Genomic DNA, 14,753 nt, shown 5'->3' on the forward strand with positions numbered 1-14,753 from the left:
TCTATAAAATATTCACATTTAACTTTAAAGGTTTATCGCCATGGAGATAGAAGCCCTATAGACATTTTTCCAACGGATGTAAATCAGATTGACAAATGGCCACAAGGCCTGGGATGGCTGTCACAGGTGAGCAATAGCTTCATTTAGAAAAACAGCATTTGATCCTAATACAATTTTCCTTTTTCTATGGAAAAATATAAATTTATGATTGTGTATGTTTCTTATTTATATAATCAAACATTCTATATTTATTAAAACAAGATATGAGTGGTGGAGTTTAAGCTTAACAGCAATTATTTGGCCTTCTTACAGTGTGCAAATAAATTTAGGCTTTATAAAAAGAAGAAATCTACTGTTTGAAAAAAACACATGCCAAATTGTCAGAAGAAAAGTATCACCCGTTGTTCTAGAAGTCAATAGATTAAATTTGAATTCTTTATATTGAAATTATTGCAGTTGATACCATTCTGGCTGCTGTGAAATAAAGGCAAACTGATTTGTTTGTTCACAGATTGGTATCCAGCAGCACTTCAACCTTGGACAGCTACTGAGACAGAGATACGTCAGCACCGGCTTTATGAACAGCAGCTACTCTAGATACCAGGTACGTACCCCATTCTAGTGAAACTGGCTTTATGAACAGCAGCTACTCTAGATACCAGGTACGTACCCCATTCTAGTGAAACTGGCTTTATGAACAGCAGCTACATGTACTCTAGATACCAGGGTACCGTTTTACTTAACAACTTACACAATTTGTAGACTTGCGCACATATTTTAAATCAAGTATAGTTCTTTCAAATTCTTGCTATATTGAAATTTTGAATGTTTTTAATGAAATTTATTAAGTTATGCTACATTCCAAGTAAAAATTAATTTGCCTCAATCTGAAATGAATGAAATTCAATTATTTTAAAATATGTGCGCAAGTCTAAGACTTGCGTAAGTTGCTTAGTAAAACGGTACCCAGGTACTTACCACATTCTAGTGAAACTGGCTTTATGAACAGCAGCTACTCTAGATACCAGGTACGTACCCCATTCTAGTGAAACTGGCTTTATGAACAGCAGCTACATGTACTCTAGATACCAGGTACTTACCACATTCTAGTGAAACTGGCTTTATGAACAGCAGCTACTCTAGATACCAGGTACGTACCCCATTCTAGTGAAACTGGCTTTATGAACAGCAGCTACATGTACTCTAGATACCAGGTACTTACCACATTCTAGTGAAACTGGCTTTATGAACAGCAGCTACTCTAGATACCAGGTACGTACCCCATTCTAGTGAAACTGGCTTTATGAACAGCAGCTACATGTACTCTAGATACCAGGTACTTACCACATTCTAGTGAAACTGGTTTCATGAATAGCAGCTACTCTAGATACCAGGTACTTACCCCATTCTAGTGAAACTGGCTTTATGAACAGCAGCTGCATGTACTCTAGATACCAGGTACTTACCACATTCTAGTGAAACTGGCTTTATGAATAGCAGCTACTCTAGATACCAGGTACGTACCCCATTCTAGTGAAACTTGGCTATCCGGAGGGCGGCGGGGGCGTGGGGGGGGGGGTAGATCATTTTAGCCTTGTTCTGGGAAAACTAGTCTTAATGCATGCATATTAAGTTTTGTCCCATATTACCTTGTGCAGACTGCACATACTAATCAGGGACCACACATTCTACTTATAGTATTTTTCATTGAAAGTGAACCTCTTCTTAGGAGAAATCCAGTTAAAGCGACATCCCTGATTAGCGTGTGCTAACTGTCCGAACTAATTTTTGACAACACCTTACACACATGCATTAAGCCCAGTTTTCCCATTGGACAATACCTCACACACCTGCATTAAGCCCAGTTTTCCCATTGGACAATACCTTACACACATGCATTAAGCCCAGTTTTCCCATTGGACAATACCTTTCACACCTGCATTAAGCCCAGTTTTCCCAGATTGAGGCTATTATTTAAAGAATTGAGCTTAGAATAACGAGTGTGTTACATGGGAAAGAAACAGTACTTTAGTCTGTGGAAAGATTGAGTTTACTCCCCGACCGAGAAAACAACTTGATGTTGTGAACACCATATTTAACACGCTGTAAATTCATTGTGAAGTATTGAAGTAGTTCTTTTACATAGTTGTTAACCGCAAGTGACTTAATCAATATCAATATTCAAATGATTTACAAGCTTTCTTTGATGTTCAAGTTTTTTATACCCCCAACGGGCTGCATATAGTTTTGCACTGTCCGTCGGTCAGTCTGTCTGTCTGTCTGTCTGTCTGTCAGTCCGTCACACTTTTCGTGTCCGCTCTCTAATTCAAGTAGTTCTCATCCCATCTTCACCAAACTTGGTCAGAAATTGTTTATAAATAATGTGTAGGCCAAGTCTGAACATGGGTAATGCTTGACCAAAAACTAGGTCATGGGGTCACTTAGTGCGTTTCAAACATTCAGCATGGTCAGGGCTTTTTTTGGCCCAATTTTATAGCCGAAATTAGGCTATATTCCCAATCGCAAAAAGAATACTTTTGTCTCAAAATTTGCTAAAAAATTCCCAATTGGGAAAAAAATGACCTACAGATGAAGTGTGAGTTTCAGTCCAGTCCCATTGTTTTTGGCGAAGTTACATGTATGGGCCTTGGACTGAGAATGATTCCATTTTCCAGAGGTTTTTATGCCTCCGGATCGATAGATCGGGGGTATATTGTTTTTGTCCTGTCTGTCTGTCATTCTGTCCAAAACTTTAACCTTGGTTAAAGTTTGATAACTTTCGCACTATTGAACATACTAAATTGATATTTACCATGCATGTGTATCTCATGGAGCTGCTCATTTTTAGTGGTGAAAAGTCAAGGTCAAGGTCATCCTTCAAGGTCAAAGGTCAAATATCACTGTATTTTTCTTTCCTAAAACTTAATCCTTCGTTAAAGTTGTATCATAACTTTTTTAATATTGAACACAGTAACTTCATATTTGGCATGAAGTGTATCTCGTGGAGCTGCACATTTTAATAGGTGAAAGGTCAAGGTCAACCTTCAAGGTCAAAGGTCAAAATATAAAAAACATAAATTTTCATACTTTTTTAAATATTGAACACAGCAACTTTATATTTGGCATGCATGTGTATCTCCTGGAGCTGCACATTTTGAGTGGTGAAAGGTCAGGTCAAGGTCATCCTTCAAGGTCAAAGGTCAAATATAAAAATAAAAAAATCATTTCTCCATTCAATCTCTTACTTACTTCTTGTGGAGCTGCACATTTTGAGTGGTGAAAGGTCAAGATCAACCTTCAAGGTCAAAGGTCAAAAAATAAAAAACAAATAAATTTTCATAACTTTTTATGCCCCCGGATCAAATGATCGGGGGCATATTGTTTTTTGCCTGTCTGTCATTCCGTCATTCTGTCATTCTATCCCAAAACTTTAATCTTACAGTTAAGTTTTGCAATAACTTTTGAAATATTGAACATAGCAACTTGATATTTTGCATGCATGTGTATCTCATAGAGCTGCACATTTTGAGTGGTGAAAGGTCAAGGTCATCCTTCAAGGTCAAAGGTAACAAAAAGCGGCGCATTAGTGGTCATTGTGTTTCTGACAAACACATCTCTTGTTTTTTTAAAATAAAACTCTATATTCCAATGAAAAGCATATGAGAATTTTGATTTAATGGCTGAAAAACTGTGTTTTCATGGCTGATAATATTGAAATTAGGAAAGCTGAAGAGACTGACCAATGTGTTGATCTGGCTTGTGTTGATGATGCATCAACCAGTGATGTGTTCTGTGTTTAGCATTTGTGCACATATGTTTATCAGTCTGTCATCTTGTTGGCGTTCTTGTTATATATGAGCCTTTCTTCGGGTAAACAGGGCTTAATGTATGTGCAAAAAGTGACTACCTGGTTTAACCTGCGCAGTGTGCATAGGCTAATCAGTGACGACACTTTAAGCAAATGTTTTAAGCATAGTTTTTTCAGAGGAGTCTCATAAGATAGTTTGTCTTTTCTTTGTATTTGTAACATATACATGTGCATCGTTTGCTACAAATTTGTTATTTTGAGTAATAATTGCCTAGTTATTTTACATTTTGACTAAAAGTCAGTTTGATTTGTCTACCATTTATCATTGATAATCACTTTTTTTTGTAACCAATTGGTATTTTGCAAGTTATGTTTAGGGCATACCATATGTTACTGTTATATTGGTAAAAGTTATTTATGAATATTTTCATGACTGATGTAAATATATTAGTTTTGGCAACAGCTTGTTATAATTTATGTTTTAATCTATACATTATGTTTTGCTAAATAAAAGCCAATAATGTACTGAGATCAAGTTGATTTATAATGGTTAACATTATGAACTGTATATATCAGTGCCATGATAAAAAAAGTGCATGGTACTGATATATACAGTTTATACCGCTTAAGCTCATCAAATCATTTCAAATCATGCAAAAACTTATTCAGATAAATTGCAGACATTTAAGATCTCACAAATATTTCATTGTATGCTTTAAGCTCTTGGTACATGAAATCGCAACCCTGTGCAACAGGGGTGTCATACAAAGGTCGAATTCCAAAATTCTTGTCTTGCAGGCCATAACTTTGCCATATATTGATGGAATAATAACTAAGAACAAATGTAAACCATCGTAAGACATTGTTTCAAAGGAAGCACCCTTCTACCTACCTCAAAGTCACATTCTAACCTCTAAGGAAAATATAATTTGAAAACAAAAATGGAATGTGGGGCATCTGTTTCCTATGCACACATTTCTTGTTTCTCTTAATATGACACAGAGCAGTGTGAAACAAAAAGAGCAACAACTATTTAATTTTGTTTTGCTACATATACATGTTGTGCAGCAAAAGTTCACAAAATCCTGTATGTGATAAGCATATACTATGAATTTCAATTGTGCACTTAAACGGGCGTATCAATGGTATACTTTTAAAGACACGCGTTAAAAGTCAATACAAAAACCTACTTTTTATGCCCCCGGTAGGGTGGCATATAGCAGTTGAACTGTCCATCTGTCAGTCTGTCAGTCCGTCAGTCTGTGCGTCCATCAGAAAACTTTAACATTGGCCATAACTTTTGCAATATTGAAGATAGCAACTTGATATTTGTCATGCATGTGTATCTCATGGAGCTGCACATTTTGAGTGGTGAAAGGTCAAGGTCATCAGTCAATAAATACAATCAAGGAAAGTAATAAGCTTTAAAAGGGAGATAATTTCTAATGCTGCCAAATGATATATTGAAATTTTATTTCAAAGTGGCGCAATAGGGGGCATTTTGTTTCTGACAAACACATCTCTTGTTTTTGCATATTCCTGAATTGTAATAAATTTAAGATTAAATTGAGCACTCTAGACTTAAACCTGTCTAAACTTAGGATAAAATACACACTATTGAGTTAAATCTACTGGAAACTACCTGTTTAACACTGCCTGCTTACACAACCTCCAATCTAATTACCAGGATAATTGACTTTGTTTTTAAATTGGTCAAAAATAGCCCCATCCAAACAAGTTAACAAGTGGAAACTACTTTTCCATTTTTAGTGAGTTTGGTCCCAAATGCAATACCTAGCTAGATGAGCCTACTAGCTACCCTACTTACAAAAAGTTGTGCACAAAATCTACATCCTAATTCCAGGTATTGAGTGAAATTTTTAATCTATTTTTAGCAACAATGACTTTCACGTTGACCTTTGCCTTAAGGCTACCCATTGCTCTAGCTCTTCATGTCAGCAAAAGATAGGAGTTGTTGCAGCAAACTGTAATAACTCAGAACTCAGTGGATAACTTACAAATGACTTTATACATAAATTCACATAGATATAAACCTCAATACAATTAACTCCTGACTGCATGCTTAATCAAGACAATACGAGTTATGTCCCTTACAAGGCTTGACACTAACTTCTACAGATTGGTGTCCACAGGGAACCCTGCCTATTAAAATTAGAGAAAAATCCTGGGAAAAACTGGTGTCCCTCCCCTCACACAAATTTAGGGGTGTCAGGTTCCCGGGACACTGTTAGTGTCGAGGCCTGCCTTACATTACAATACATGACACATTTATCTGCCAAGGTTGGAAGGCTTGCATCACAACCCCAAAGACATGTGTGAAGTTTCAAATATCTGCAGTAGCTAAAGAGATATGTACACATTGCATGCAAACCTTAATCACAATTTCATTGTGCACGCAATCCTTAACTGTACGAAATTTGGCATTATTCTGAGGCTAACCACAGTAACAGGCTTTGATAAGTGACTGCATGAAAATTACCTACACACACAACCTCTGCATAATACCGTCCAAACTCAAGTTATTGAGGCAATAACACTTTTTTCAAGTAACTTTGACCTTGACCTTAATCCAAATGCATTTAAGCTACCAACATAAGCCACTCCCAAAAGTGTGCCAATCTTAATCTCAGGCCCTAAAACATACATGCCCACTTTCAGAGCAATATCCGAACTTTAGATATTCACCAGTTTTCAATTTTTAGTAATGATGATTTTAACCTTGACCTTTTTTGCCCAAAATTCAATCCCAAGTGAGGCCTGCATGTAAGCTATCTGTACACAGAAGTTCAGTACAATACCTATATACAAACTGAGGTTATTGAGGACATGTCATTTACCTGTTTTAATAGGTGATATTGGGTTCACTAATTGGTCAAAGGTCAAGTTTACTGGCACGCTAAGAGTAAAAATTGTTTCTGATCAATAACTTGTGAATGGATTGACAAATCGGCATGATACTTCCCATGTGCATTGGCCTTTGCCAGTAAGTGACCCCTATTGAATTTGGGGTCAAAAGGTCAAAGGTCAACGCCACTCACACTGAGAGTAAAGATTGTTTCCGGTCAATAACGTGTGAACGGACAGGCCGATTGGCTTGATACTTACAATGTGCATTGGCATTGGACATTAGATGGACCCTATTGGGCAGATCTCATACAAATGAAGCTTTTAAATATTAATTGACTCAGTACTAGGCGAAAAATATACAATTACTGTACAGCCTGAGTCCCTGAAATTCCGTATAATTGAATACTCCGGATAATTGAATATTCGGACGTGACAAATGGGCTATTCAATTAAGCGAAATCTACTGTATACCGTATTTTACCATGCATAGCGCCCAGTTTTTTACCTTCAAATTTCAAAATAAAAATTCAGTGCGCGTAATACATTGACACAACGCTTTCCTGGTTGTTTAATTGCAAAAAATCCATTTCGTAATCGTAAATCTTCACAATTGCCGCCATTTTTTTTATTGTAGAAAACTACACCCTATAATGTTATAGACTGAAGGGGCCGTTGTCGAAACAACAAAAATTAAAAGATGAAAAAATGTCATTGTTGGTGTTTTCACACTTCTACATTGATTGTTCATTAACAAAAATCGAGGTATATCAATCCCCGCGTCGTCGCGGTATTGTTTGTTTAAGATTTTGTTGTCATGAAAACTCGTTGATTTACAACGCAAAACGTCTTATTTGAACTGACGCTAATTATTTCAATCATATTTCTCAACTTCGCTTTTGCTTTATTTTGATAATTTAATCCAAATTTTACTGTTAGCAATTCCGAAAATTTGCACTCTATGTGAATTGACAGTTTGACGTCATCAAAGGAAAGCCGCTTCCTGTCTGAAGCAATAAAGCGACAAGTTTCTCGCCGACAAAATTGGCTTCCTTTGTCTAGCAATCAACATGCCGAACTAATCGTGTGTTTGTTCCTCAATGGCAATCGTCCAATTATATAATAGCACGTGCAAAGCTCCGCCTTCGAACCTTTTGCAGAGAACGGAGGTGGAGTTAAACGGTTAATTGAGCAAGTGTTATACGTTAGTTGAGTTCCGATTTGCCGAAATTTCTCAGCCCTAAGCATTGAAACGACGAATACATTTATCAATGATTTTCCGATCTCTGCATTAATATGCTACCGTGCGAGTATACTACGTAGGTTACAAACCAACAATAGAGATATAGACTCATTTTAGTTTCTTTCAATAGAGACAAACAAATGATATTTGGCTAATGGCTTTACGCCGATAACACCAACTGTATGGAATTGAGCGTACGGGTGTATTGTTTGTCTCACTATAAATACCGATCAACTAGACGCAGTGACGGCGCGAAATACCGGGTCAAACTGGATTAAATCGGGAGCATCTCTTAATGGGGAAATATTTAAGTTGATGAAAAATAAAATGGGATCCACGGACGATTTGCGTAAAATTGGACATTGCGATGTTGCGGGTCTGCAGAAGACTATGTCATACGATGTTGTGAGCGGCAGGTAATGAAAATGTTACGCTGTTCAAATGTGAGGAATAGGTAATAGTGGTTCGAATTTAACGCACAGGGGTCTTGAAAAAACACGCGCAGTGCGCGACAATAAGGACATATACGGTGTTCTCGAGAGAATAATCTTAAAAATTGTCGAAAATATAGTGCTTTGCAACCCATGCTCCTGATCGTATAAACGCTCCCTACTTTAAAACAAAACATTAAGCACCCGAAAAACTCAGATTAAATGATTGCGCAATATAAGAATGGCGGCCATTTTCGGCCCAATTTTCAGGTTTTTGATCTTGAATTCTTTTTTTTCTCCATTTTGGCTTTAAAAAATCGCATGCGCGTTATACATGGGAGCGCGCTATACATTGTAAAGTACGGTACACGGATATACAAGGATTATTGCTAAAGTAATTAGAATCCAGCATTTGTATTTAAAAACTGAAAATTTGCAAAAGTAACCATTGATAAGTTTAAATCTTAAATAATGTTCACTTTGAAATTTTATGGAAAAAAGTATGAATAAAGAATTTGTGAAACAGAGCTCTGTAATATATCATTTGAGCCGTGCTCTGTGAAAAAGGGGTTTAATGCATTTGCAGTCCGTACAGGCTAATCAGGTATGACACTTTCCGCCTAAACTAGATTTTTGCTAAGAAGAGACTTTCTTTAAACAGAAAATATCATAGAAGCGGAAAGTGTCGTCCCTGATTAGCCTGTGCGGACTGCACAGGCTAATCTGGGATGACACTTTACGCACATGCATTAAATCCTCTTTTTCACAGAGCACGGCCCATTTAATTGAGCCTCGCTGTGGGAAAATGGGGTTTAAGTTCATGTGCAGGGATCATATTATTTTCGGTTTTGTCGGTCCTAGACTGATTAGGGTCATGAAAGACCGATTGAAAATCCCAAACAGTCGGTCCGATTCTGTTTGCTATTAAAATTCCCATGTCATGAAATCAATTACACAGTGTACATGCTAACACACCCTTATGACATTCTTATCTCGATTAGGTGTGATAAACCATTTGCTGCAGTCTCTAAACCGGTCAGGACCGGTTTATTGCACGTCAGACCAAGAATCAAAAACTTGTTAACAGCGGATTAAAGCACATCCGAAAAGACGCGTCTGAATGCACGCGCTGTAACTAAACAAAACATGCCGATACATTTTCCACCAGCGTAATAATCCGGTAATATAATTATGAATGAAAGTCGCGGATCTGATCGACAGAACAGCCGAAAGTTATTTTTATGGGCGGAACTTCACATAAAATAGTACACAAGAAAAATAATATACATTGAATAAATCTTTAGTAAAGCCGTGTTAGAATCGAAATAATTCGTGTACTTTATACTTTGTTGTTGAATAACTCATGACTGGAAAATAAGATGCATGGTTTCAAATGCTTCGCTCTCGTGATTAAATCCCTACGCATCTAAACTATCGGCCGTGGGTTATTTGACAACAAATTATTTCTTAAATATTTGGTTTGTTGTTGTCAGTAGCCAACCTACGCACAGACATTTGTTTGGTTCAGTGCATGTTTGTAAGCTATTATCGAGTCAACAACAATTTAAAACATCGATATAGACTTACACAGATTAATAATCTTGACAACGATGAAAAAAGTCTGATAAAACAGCACACGAAACAACAATGAAATACCAAATGATAAAACCATTTGAGAAAACTCGTTCCGTTTAAAAAAATGCCTACATGTATTATACCACCTTCATGAATGGCAAAATCAATGGTATATGTATTAACGTAAATTTGTCATGATTTCGGATATACATTTTCGGATACTTTTTCCCATTTATATCCGGACCGATTGATGTTGCGGGAAAATATGATCCCTGTTCATGTGTGTGAAGTGTTGTCCCAGATTAGCTTTAAATGCCACACAGACTAATAAGGCACAACATCTTCCGCTTTTATGATATTTTTTGTTGAAAGGAAGTTTCTTTTAGCAAAAATCCAGTGAAGACGGACATTGTCATCCCTGATTAGCCAGTGCAGATTGCACAGGCTTAACTGGGACGAAACTTTATGTTCATGTATTAAGATCTTGTTTCCTACAGCTAGGTCCAATTTATTTATTTTTTGTCATTGAATAGATTGCCATTGAGAGTTCAGACGAAGATCGCTGTCTGATGAGCGCCTACTCCAACCTGGCTGGGTTATTCTATCCCCCTGACAACGAGTCCCGGTTTCACCCTGATCTTCCCTGGCAACCAATTCCAGTTCACACTAGACCTACGTATGAGGACAATGTAAGTTGTAGTTGTGGTTGTAATAAAGAGTCGTGTTCTGAGAAAACTGGGCATAATGCATGTGCGTAAAGTTTTGTATCAGATAAGCCTGTGCATTTCGCACAGGCTAATCAGGGATGACATTTTCCGCTTTTATGACATTTTTTGTTTAAATGAAGTCTCTTCTTAGCAAAAATCCAATTAAGGCGGAAAGTGTCATCCAGATTAGCCTGTGCAGATTGCACAGGCTAATCTGGGACAACACTTTACGCACATGCATTATGCCCAGTTTTATCACAACACAACTCTGATGTTTGCCAACGGCTAAATGTGAGGATTTTTATGAGAAAGTATGTTTAAAAATGTCAGAAACGCCCGTAAAATTGTCTCATGAAGACAAAGTCAAACTCATAAAATGAGTCACTTTCATCACAATTATATTGTTTAAATACCAGTATTGATACGGTAATTATATCACTTTCTATTGGCAGATAAAATAATAAGATTTATTGTTTTGAAATGCAATCTAAATGGTTGATAATTATCGATGAAAATAAAAAAAATATGTAGACATTGTGTGTTTTTTCCCCTCTAAACCAAAATCTTATGTAAACAAGATTTTTTTCATGGTCCCTGGAGCATCTGATTTTGAGTGATTCAACTGTATTAGTTACTTCATGTAGTGTCCTGTGACATGCCTTCTTAGGTAAAGTGTGATAAAGTGTCAGTAAATCAGGGCTCTTTTTAGAAAATAAATAATCATAGATTCTGGACTATGATCACAACAGCATTTAATTGATATTCAATTTAATTAAATTCACTCATTACATAATTATATTTGTTATTCTTTTTCATTGTATTCATGACATATTCTGTATAATTATTGTTTATATTTAACCCTCCTTCATTATTTATATATGTAAAATATGTATTCGATATATTTATGCCCCCCTTCGAAGAAGAGGGGGTATATTGCTTTGCTCATGTCGGTCTGTCTGTCGGTCCGTCCACCAGGTGGTTTCCGGATGATAACTCAAGAACGCTTGGGCCTAGGATCATGAAACTTCATAGGTACATTGATCATGACTAGCAGATGACCCCTATTGATTTTTAGGTCACTAGGTCAAAGGTCAAGGTCACGGTGACCCGAAATAGTAAAATGGTTTCCGGATGATAACTCAAGAACGCTTCATACATGTAGGTACATTGATCATGACTGGCAGATGACCCCTATAGATTTTCAGGTCACTAGGTCAAAGGTCAAGGTCACAGTGACAAAAAACATATTCACACAATGGCTGTCACTACAACGGAGAGCCCATGTGGGGGGCATGCATGTTTTACAAACAGCCCTTGTTTATATTCTCATTAAATGCCATGCCTTACAGATGCTGAACATGGGTGAAAACTGCCCAAGGTACAATGAGTTGTTAGCGGCAACCATGGCGTCTCATGCTATAGAGAAAGAGGAGATACACAACAAGGTTTTCTGTTTTTAGCCTTGCTCTGGGATATAGGGTTTAATGCATGTGCGTTAAATGTCGTCCCAGATTAGCCTGCACAGTTTGCACAGGCTAATCAGGGATGACACTTTCTGCCTAAACTTGATTTTTGCGAAGAATAAACTTTCATGAAACGAAAATTACTTTTAAAGCGAAAAGTGTAATGATACTTTTTTGCACATGCATTAGGTCCCATTTTCCCATAGAACACTCAAGTTCTTCTTGCAATACTTATTATGTGAATATATTGACATGCTCATTCACAAACTTGTTAGAGAAAACAAAGGATATCCGTGTTACAAAAAGGATGCTGCTAACATAAGAAGTGTATTCTAGTTTAAAATCCATGTTGATTTTTCAAACTGTATTCAAAGTTTGCATAGAAATTGGTGTACTTATTTATTCCTTTTATGAAGCAGCTATGTGTATCCATAATGCTTGCATATATATACAGGACTTATAAAGCACATTTAGTTTAATTTATAAACCCTTTCCTGCTCAAAAGCAGAGTGAAAATGGCTATATGCAACCATAGTAACTGGTAAGCTGTTCACATTTTATGCTGTTTGCTGCTTATCAGTATTTTATGATTGGAAATGAAGCCTTTAAATATTGAATCTATTAAGAAAAGTGTTTCTTTTAATTTGATTTTCTAAGGGACTACACATGGGTTAACCCTTTCAGTGCGGGAACCGAATTTTGAAGGCCTTTGCAAACAATTTGGATCCAGATGAGACGCCACAGAACGTGGCGTCACATCAGGATCCAAACTGTTTGCTATTCGGATAGTATTCTTTGAAAAAAATCAAAGAAAATGCTAATTTTAAAAATTCAGCAGACAACATTTTTAGCAGAAGACAAATTTCCCAGCATGCAAAGGGTTAAAATGTGCATCTGAGTGGTGAAGGGTTTGACTTGAGCCCCCCAAATGGTCATAGCGACTCCACTTATGGAATATTTTGAGTAATCAAAGAGTCCATCTTAAGAAATATTTACTAAAATGCGTAACTATTACAGTTATTATAATTAAAAGTAATTATACTACAAAACAGTGAAAAAGCAGTACATATTCCAAGTTGTGAGGGTTAGTGTTTTATAGTGCATACATATATTGAAAATAGTTTATAAATTATTATTATGCTAGATTTTGTCGTTTACACTCATTACATTCTTGTTATTGGAATGTGTTTATAACACACCTTTTAAAGCCTTTGAAGCTATGGAAAGGTGCAGATAGTCCCTACATTAAAGGTCAATACTTAACACAAGCTATAAAGGGTAAATTCCAATATTTCACAATCAGGGACCGAGACATTTACTTTAATTCTTAAGTTACAGATACTTTTAGTTAGTAATTTCTTATTAAACTTAGAGCAAACTATGATTTGTTCAAGTTACCATGAGATTTCAAGTTTCCAATGCTTAGGGTTAAGAAGTTATAGTATCTAAACAAATGTTGAAAATGTGTAACCCGATTCAGTCCTATGTGTAAATAAAAGAAGTTTTAAATCAGTAATACTTATTATTTTCAAAGAAGAGTAAAATGTACATTGATTTATGACACTAGTCTACTTGTATCTTATTAATAATATAGTTAATCATAATGTATCGCAGAAGATGATTTATGACAGTAGTCTACTTGTATCTTATTAATAGCATAGTTAATCATAATGTATCGCAGAAGATGATTTATGACAGTAGTCTACTTGTATCTTAATAATAGCATAGTTTATGTATCGCAGTAGATTTCTTATCAACACGTTATATTTTTAAATAGCAGACAAGAACGTTCATGTATTCAATATGAAAAATAATACCATTATGTCATGCAATAGGAGATTAAATAACCTATATGCTGAACTTTACTCTGAAGACTGCGTAGCCAATACATATTGTTTTCCTACATTAATGTTTATTTAATATTAAAATATTCTACAATTGTTGTTATTTCTATTTATTCAGGAATTCTACGCACATGTAGGCAATTTGACGGGCTGGAAAGATGAAAATATTTCCAACATCTGGAGAATAGCAGACACTGTGTTCTGTGAGGTAGGAATAGCCTCAAGTGATTTTTTTGGAAAATTCAACATTTCTTGGCCCAAATTCACCAGCACATTCTTAGACTTAAGAATAAAATATAGCCTCGATATTAGTATCTAAGAATTCGCATATATTTATACATGCTTAAAATTTTGCTTATTTTATGTACATATTGTTCTTAACAAAGAATTTTATTTTTTGGTGAATACGGGTCCTGGTATACTGGAGAAATCTAATTATATGCAAAAAGTGTTCCTCATCTGAATATTTTTAGTCACAGACTTTAATTTGAATTGTTTTTTTCAGAAATGCCACAACCTAACTGACAATCCATGGCTGTATGACATATGGAACAAAACCACAAACCAGACAATATATGACAAATTACGCCATCTGGAGTCCTACCAGTTCACACTTCTTTTCAAGGGCAAGGAGGCAAGCATGCTCAAGGGAGGTAATAAGTGTATTAAAGGGAGGTTTTAAGTGTATTGAAGGGAGGTAATAAGCATATTTAAAGGGAGTTAATATGTGTATTTGAAGGAAATTATTAAGTGTGTTTGAAGGGAGGTAATAACTGTGTTTGAAGGGAGGTAATAAGTGTGTTTATTTAGACATCAG

At 36.0% G+C, this 14,753-nt stretch overlaps 1 protein-coding gene across 5 annotated transcripts in view; it reads left to right on the top strand.

Annotated features, from left to right (window-relative positions):
• The window catches only part of LOC127855391 (prostatic acid phosphatase-like), a 53,810-nt gene that overhangs the window by 15,266 nt on the left and 23,791 nt on the right, over positions 1 to 14,753 (top strand). The window contains exons 2-7 of one of the 5 annotated variants that reach the window (XM_052390909.1): positions 31 to 126; positions 512 to 604; positions 10,456 to 10,611; positions 11,979 to 12,074; positions 14,055 to 14,144; positions 14,442 to 14,589. In XM_052390909.1, coding sequence (XP_052246869.1) covers positions 31 to 126; positions 512 to 604; positions 10,456 to 10,611; positions 11,979 to 12,074; positions 14,055 to 14,144; positions 14,442 to 14,589 — 679 coding nt within the window. Of the gene's footprint in view, positions 1 to 30; positions 127 to 511; positions 605 to 632; positions 663 to 998; positions 1,029 to 1,120; positions 1,151 to 1,242; positions 1,273 to 10,455; positions 10,612 to 11,978; positions 12,075 to 14,054; positions 14,145 to 14,441; positions 14,590 to 14,753 lie in introns of those variants that run through there. The other 4 variants (XM_052390910.1, XM_052390911.1, XM_052390913.1 and 1 more) reach the window with 4 other exon arrangements.

This window comes from Dreissena polymorpha, chromosome 13, assembly GCF_020536995.1.
Source record: "Dreissena polymorpha isolate Duluth1 chromosome 13, UMN_Dpol_1.0, whole genome shotgun sequence".
In the NCBI taxonomy this organism is placed as follows: Eukaryota; Metazoa; Mollusca; class Bivalvia; order Myida; family Dreissenidae; genus Dreissena; species Dreissena polymorpha.